This window comes from Cariama cristata, unplaced genomic scaffold (genome assembly GCF_000690535.1).
Source record: "Cariama cristata isolate BGI_N322 unplaced genomic scaffold, ASM69053v1 scaffold18636, whole genome shotgun sequence".
NCBI lineage: Eukaryota > Metazoa > Chordata > Aves > Cariamiformes > Cariamidae > Cariama > Cariama cristata.
In genome coordinates this window covers 18,873-26,460 of record NW_009622918.1, presented here as the reverse complement: position 1 = coordinate 26,460, position 7,588 = coordinate 18,873, and the positions used below count along the sequence as shown (strand labels likewise).

Below are 7,588 nucleotides of genomic sequence, written 5' to 3'. Positions count from 1 at the left end.
GGCCCCCAACAGGCGCGCCTAGCCATTTTGGGGGCAGCGGCAGGGTCTCACGTGCTGCACCACCCAGCCCAAGTAATGCCGGCCAGCGCCCTGAACCCTCACTTGATAAATGGAGCTGAATTTGAGACCTAAACAGAGCAGGGCCCTTCATAACTGCCTACATCTGCGATCTTTTCTGGGATGGGGTTTGTGCCAGCGTGCGTTGCAGCCCTGCAAAGGGCTGCGCTTCATTAACGGCTTCGCGGATTTTCCTCCTCCGCGTGATGAAAACGAGCTGTTGCAGACCCGCAGCAGTGACACCCTTGCCTTTGCTTTCCTCCCCGCAGGCTACTCCATGCTGCAGAGCAAAGAGGTGATCCCGGTGGCTGCCATCAGCCTCCTGCCCCCGCTGCTGGTGGCGGTGATGATCACGGTGATATTTTACCTTTGCCGCACGCAGAAGCGGCGCAAGAGAGCCAAGGCATGGGGTGGGAAACCAGGACAGCCCCCGGCACTGCCAGAGCGGGGGAGGTCTGCCGAGCGGGAGGAGAAGTTGTCCGTGCTGATGGACGAGAGCCCAGCCACTGCCAGCCCTACCTGTGCCAGCAGCCGCCCCGCCGAGCTGCTCCCCATCGAGCTGGACGAGATGGTGGGCAAAGGGCAGTTCGCAGAGGTGTGGAGGGCCAAGCTGAGCCACAGTCGCTCCGGGCAGTACGAGACGGTGGCCGTGAAGATCTTCCCCTGCGAGGAGTACTCCTCCTGGAAGAACGAGAGTCAGATCTTCACCGACGCCAGCCTCAAGCACGACAGCGTCCTGCAGTTCCTCACTGCTGAGGACCGGGGCACGGGGCCCCGCCGGGAGTACTGGCTCATCACCGCCTACCACAGCCGGGGCAACCTCAAGGACTACCTCTCCCTCCACATCCTGAGCTGGATGGACCTGCAGAAGATGGCAGGGTCCCTGGTGAGTGGGGTGGCCCACCTCCACAGCGACTACACTGCCTGCGGCACGCCAAAAATCCCCATCGCCCATCGGGACATCAAAAGCACAAACGTCCTGGTGAAGAACGAGCAGGAGTGTGTGCTCTGCGACTTCGGCATCGCCATACGCCTCGACCCTTCCCTGACAGTGGATGACTTTGCCAACAGCGGGCAGGCAAGTATGGGCCACTGGCCCTCCCTGGAGGGCACCCTTTGCAAACCACCCCTGGTTTCCCCGGGGCCGAAGTCCTCACCCACTCCTGCTAATGCCTCTCTCCTCTTTGTGGGCAGGTGGGCACTGCCAGGTACATGGCCCCAGAGGTCCTGGAGTCCAGGGTGAACCTGGAAGACCTGGAGTCTTTCAAGCAGATGGACGTCTACTCCATGGCCCTCGTTTTGTGGGAAATGGCCTCCAGATGTGAGGTGGTAGGAGGTAGGAGCATTGCACTGGGGTTGTCATGCGCCTTTTTGCTCCCTTCCTCCCCGTACGGGGATGTGGCTCACTCCCACGTCTCTGCCAATGGTACAGGACATGATTTGGGGTGGCTCAGGTCTCTGCAGGGCCACTAAGAGCTGTAGCAGATCCTCCCCCATGTGCTGCGGCTCGAGGGGGCCGGCTCAGCGGCTGAGGAGCAGGACGGGACCCCAGGGAGTCATCTGGTCCCGCCCCCCCCCCTCACGCCCCGCCCCCAGTGCACATCCAAGGCAGTGCTGGTGATACAAAGCAAACCAAGCACGAAGAGCCGAAGGTGCCTCCCCCTCCCTGGCCACAAGCACTTTCTTTCTCCAACAACACTAGGGAGTTTATGTGGCAACAGAGATTCGCAAACTCCAGCCTCCGACAGAGCCACATCTCCCCTCACTTCCCAGAGCCACATCCTGGCATCTGAAATTGCATCTAGAAAAACATTTAATTAACTGCCCTGCTGTTAGCCCCCGCCTGCCCTTCCGCCTGCTCCCCTCTTCCCTTTTTAGCTCTCCAGTTCCTTCCCTATCCCACCTACTTCCAATACAAGCCCATGAAACTGCAACCCTCGGCAAGAAAGCTGCCCCAACTGCCCCGCACGCCCCACGCTTGGCGGTGGGAGGCCCCTGCCTGGCTCAGATGCTCCATCCATCCTTTGCTCCCGAGCCAGTGTCCCAGGCTATCCCTCCCCGCTTGTATTTTGCCTGCATTCGTATCCAGGCAGGAGCTGGCAGAAACCAGGGTGGTCTCTCACCTCTGCAACAAGGAGCTTCTCCTTAGGCTCCCACAGCACAGGGTTCTTCTTCTGGTAGGGCCATTTCTCCTCTAACCTGACCCATGCCTGCAGCAGGATTTTTTTTTACCACAGTTGTCTCTCCCATCTTTCACCAGCTGCTCAGAATATGTCTCGCCCAAAGACAGACCAAGTCCTTTGTAGTGCATCTCGGGTTCAGGAAGGTGGTTGGATAGTTCCTCAAGTCCTGTCTCTGAAAACAACCTCTACATGAAAACCCAGCACTACATTTGTATCTTCAAATCCTAAACCGTTTCTGGATCCATTTATTTTTGCAGACTGATAAAAACAAATTTATTCTCATCCGTTGGACTATACCAAAGCAAAGCAGTGAATGCATTAAAAGCATCCTGTAATGTTCCTGTCGCTTCCTTGCAGAGGTAAAGAATTATGAGCTGCCTTTTGGGTCAAAAGTCCAGGAGCAGCCCTGCGTGGACACCATGAGGGATATCGTGCTGCATGGCAGAGGGCGACCCGAGATCCCAAGCAGCTGGCTGGTGCATCAGGTAAGCTGGGAGTAGCTGGTTCAGAAAAGAGCAACCCACATTGTCCAACCTCACTAAACCAGCCTGAAAAGTGATTAAAGCTGTAATCAAGGCAAAAGTGGGCAGAACTCCTAGGCCCAACTTCCATCTCCATTTTGGCCAGCTGAGCCTATATAAGGCCCACTGGACCTATTTCCCTGGTGTATAAAAGCCACCAGCCAGGAGTACAGCAAAATGTATTGATCAATAGCCACAATCAAGAAGCGTTATGAATGCCAAGTGATAGTCTTCAGTTATCTTGAGGATAACGGCAAAATGAAGCACTTCAGTGCAGGCTCTTCTCATGAAACAGTAAATCATTTGAGTCCACCCCACTTCTCCCCTAACCACCGTATTCAGAAAGCTCTAGCTCAGAAAACATGCAGTCCCTCACACACAGCCATCTTGCAACAGGGACAGAGGGGTCGGAGGTACACCCAGCCTTCTGCCTGCTTGGTTGTAGAGGTTTCAAGCTCAAAATTACCTCTAACATGAGAGGTCATGACTTGGCAAGCGAGAAGAAAGACTTCCATTTCTACAATGAAAGGCAAACCAGGAAACATCTCCCTTGAGTGAAACAACCAGGAAACACACATGAAGCTGAGAGCAGGGAACCTGCTAGGCTCAGGTCTTGCCAAGGGGAAATCTTTTACCAGCCTTCAGCTCAGAAGATCTGAAAGCAAAGCGTTTCAGCACAGAAAGCATAATCCAGTGCCCTAGAATCAGAAACTTTAGCAATGATGAGGTGCGCTCTGTTAAAACCATCCATAAACACACCCAGACCAACCAGCTCCAGAAACATGGCTCCCTCCTGGCCCTGACAGGGTCCTCTATCCCCCAGGTCCAGTACTTTCTTCCACACACTGAAGACTCAAGGGGTAACACGCACGCTGACCGTGATTTTCAAATCTTGCCTGACTTTGGTACTCTTAAATTTCACATGTCTTGTGGAAAAACACCATCCACTGATCAACAATTCAGTTTACCTGAAAAACAAGCTGAAACATTGAGTCTGCTGGCTTACAGAGCCTTGCAGTGTTCAGTGCATCATTTTGGAGTATCCACCCATAAAACACACTGCTGCTGCTTCCACTCTGCCTGGATGGCACATAAAGCCAGGCTTTTCAAAAGGAAAGATATAATTTCATGATCTTAGGAGGCCATGTGTTCCCCACAATATCTCCTCTCAAAACCATCTTTGTCCAAAGACTCACAACTGACTCGACCGACCAGAGCTGCAAACAGCATCAAATGAATCTGTGGTTTCTGCTGGATCATCAGCGAGTTTCAGTCCATTTCTGAAGTTCATCAAGGAAAAAGGCTGGCTGAAGCCAAATACAAGAACTTCAATCAGCACTGCTACATATTTGAAGCCTTTGAGTATTCATCTCAGACATTCAGCTCCCAGAGTCTCTGATAAACTTTGAAACCACAGGAAAAAATACACAGAGGCTTGGGTTGTCAAAAATTGCACTCTGATAGAGCCTGACCATAAAACTGCGCTGTTTGCTGAGCTGAAGAAGGGCTGACTGCAGTCACCCCTGAGAAATAACGTTGCTGTAGTTGGGTTGGTCTAGCACCTCAACACAGCAAGGCTTATAAGGTAGTAACTTTTATTAGACCACCTGATGTTCACTGGGGAAGAGGAATAGAAAAGCCACGTTGTATTCCTGAAAGTTTGCCTCCGACTAGTCTTAGCTGATCTAATACACATCTCCTTACAAGCCTGGCTTTACATGATTTTCCAGGCATTTTGCAACCGGTCTCCCCAGGATGAGGCATAGGGCAGCACCATCTGCTGGGAAGCAGCAGAAAGCCACCAGTTTGTGCCACTCCTGGGGTCCACGGCTTCCTGCGGGAGCAAGCGTTGGGTGATACCAAGAAAGGGTGACAAATTGCTCACCTGAATGGGAAGCACCCATAGATGTTCCCACCAACGAAAGTAAGTTCGATGCAGAGCTCTGAATGCTGCTTCCACGTTTCAGCCATCAGGATTGCTCTCAGTCAAGCAAGGACCTACGCTGCTGGCCATGGCTTCAGATTTTCAGCGGACATAAGCATTCATTTCCCTGACAGCACTGACTCACCCAGTGTGCTGCCCATCAGCAGCTCCAGGGCAACTGTTTGCAAGGCTGCACAATAAAGCCAACTTTAAAAGAAATTCATCCCCAAAGTTTCCCAGATAACTTACAAACGCCTTAACCCCCTGCTTCTACCTCACTTCACACCCCACATTTAAAAAAAAAAAAGAAAAAAGTGGTTATTTAGGCCAGGTAAATTCCTGGATTTGGTTCATGAACCAGCCGAACAGACTGTTGTACCGACGCAACTGAAGGGTTGGTACAGGACGGGAAGGAGCAGTAGGAGCTTAAGTCAATATTGCCATTAAAAATACACTTGTAAAACTCAGCATCCTTTGGAATCTTGGAAAATCTGAGATATCAAATACAGAACCCAAACTAAGTCCATTCTGTGAGTGAAACAAGTGTTCCAGTTGTATCATTCAAAAGAGCATCATCACTACTCACAAGGCAAACTGCAAATAAAGGTCATTATTTCAGGGCAAAATAAGCACAGAAAATCTAATGACTAAACCATATGGCAGTGCCATGTTCTGTTTGAGAAAAGGCTTATTTTAAAAGCTTCAGTTAAGCTAGCTCATTTTTGCATGTTAATCAATTATCCTCAAATCCTTTCAACTAAGCTAATAAATGAGTGACATAAGAGGTACTGAGACTCACCATCTGTCAGTTTTACTGCACAATCCTGTTCTCTCTAATCTGTGTCCACTACGGAAGACTTAGTACAATGAACCTTAGCAGAGAGCAGCAGGTTCAGAGTAAGGTGCAGAAGGATAGATGACGCTGATGATACATCTCCATAGGACTTGCATTTTCCTCTCGTGTTGGTCCATATGAGAACTTTTGCGTTAATTGCAAATTAAGAAATACACAAAAAACACTGAAAAACATGGAGTTTTATTTAGAATAATTTTTCCACTGTGTTGCAACCTTGGTTGACAATGATGCATGATGCAAAAAGCAACAGCACATGATAAGAATTATATAGGCAAAGGAAGGTTCAGCATAGCTTCTGGTGTTAGCTGCGTTACCAGCTTAAGAGTGGAAAAAATACCAGCTGAATAGTGCCATTTTTATAAATATTGGGACTCTGTTCAGAGCACTACACAATTGGAAAAAAAAATATATATATTACTGGGAGCCATAACCATTGTAACTGGGAGGAACTGAATGTGTTCTGGAGCACATGGAGGAGCACTCAGTCCCACCTAAACCGAGATGCTATTTTGCGGTGAGAAAACAAAGTTCAGCTGCACACTGCAAGGAACATTTGGCACAGCGCACCCTTTCAGAAAGTTGCTAAAACAAGAAGTCAAATTTAAGAAATTTAATTCCAAATTTGCCCCTGAACACACACACCCCCCACCACCCCCTCCATCCAGGTGTAACAGCCAGGACACAGGCTTGAAACCCAGAGACCTGGGCTCAGCTGCCAGCCCACAGGTCACTATCTGCATCTCTCCTGTCCTTCCTGATTTTACGATGCTTTGGTCTGAACAGGCAAGGCTGAGAGAGGAGATGGAGGGCCTATTTCCTTCTGGCCCCTATTTAAGTCCAATAGTCAACACAAACCAACTTCCAAGGAACATGGAAAATGCTTGGACCCAGATCCCAGGTGAGCTGAGGCTGCTGCTCTAACACAAGCACTGCCGGTAACGGTGCAAGGATTGGCACTTGCCACAACTTACCAAGGCTGTTTCCTCCTGTGCTTAAGCTTGGCCAAAAAAAAGTGTTTCTGCAGAAAGCTGTCAAAAGTACGGTAAAACACTGTGATTGCATTAGATCCGCTCCTAGCTCCTCTTCCTCCTGCCTTCAGATCTTAATTTCAGCCCTTCTGACTGCAGGGAATGCGTTTTCTGTGCGACACCATCACGGAGTGCTGGGACCACGACCCCGAGGCTCGCCTCACTGCCCACTGTGTGGCCGAGCGCTTCAACCTGATGGCACAGATGGATTGCGATGACATCCTCAACAACAACACGGACAACGAGGCCAGCAAAACAGCTTCTCCAAGTGGTGAGCACCAGGACAGTGACGGGAGCAGAAATACGCAGTGACACAGCAGGCAAAAAGCCTCATCAAGAGAAACAAGAGGATAAGTGAGAAGCATTTAGCTCATGGGGAAAAAGCCTCACTCTGTTTTTCAAAATGGAACTAAGATCTAGTACATAACTTATTTATAAGATCTGTTTCCTCCCACAGATACAGTGAACTGTGGAATCAATACTTTGGTTGAAGTGCAACATTATATATGAACTGATTTTGTACTTACTTTAAATGTATAATGATGCAAAGCATTCCTTTTATTATTTTTTAAAATAATAATGTTTAGTCTTTTATTAATAAGCACCTGAATTCCATGTCTATCTTTTGAAGTCTTTCCATATTGCCATCACGAGTTTCTCTAACTGCTTATTCTGCAGAGGTCAAGACAATTTTCAATTTTCCTTTTTTAACGGCCTACACACACAAAAAATATCTGTTGCAGCAGCAGAAAAAAAGATCTTGAGATATAACACACTCTCAGTGGAAGAAATGCTGGCACCCAAGAAAACAGACAGTCTTTAATACAGTGTAAATATACCTAATAATCCAGTTTGCAAAAGCCTGATTTGCTGCAACTCCAACACATCTTTTTTCACTGGGGAATTCCGAAGTGCACGTGATAGTTCAGGTGTGTGTGTGAAGTTTCTTTGATAGGAAAAAAAAAAAGTCACCAGTGTAGACACTGCTGTTTCACTCTAAGCAGCCTCCGTACAGGACA

The 7,588-nt window shown here is 49.0% G+C and overlaps 1 protein-coding gene across 1 annotated transcript in view; it reads left to right on the top strand.

Moving 5' to 3' along the window:
* Positions 1–7,173, top strand: part of LOC104163511 (TGF-beta receptor type-2-like) — a 14,571-nt gene extending 7,398 nt beyond the window's left edge. The window contains 4 exon segments of the mRNA XM_009702539.1: positions 327–1,135; positions 1,252–1,393; positions 2,598–2,725; positions 6,669–7,173. Of these exon segments, the coding sequence (XP_009700841.1) occupies positions 327–1,135; positions 1,252–1,393; positions 2,598–2,725; positions 6,669–6,881 (1,292 nt within the window). The 3' untranslated portion in view covers positions 6,882–7,173.
* Positions 7,174–7,588: the final 415 nt, after the last annotated feature.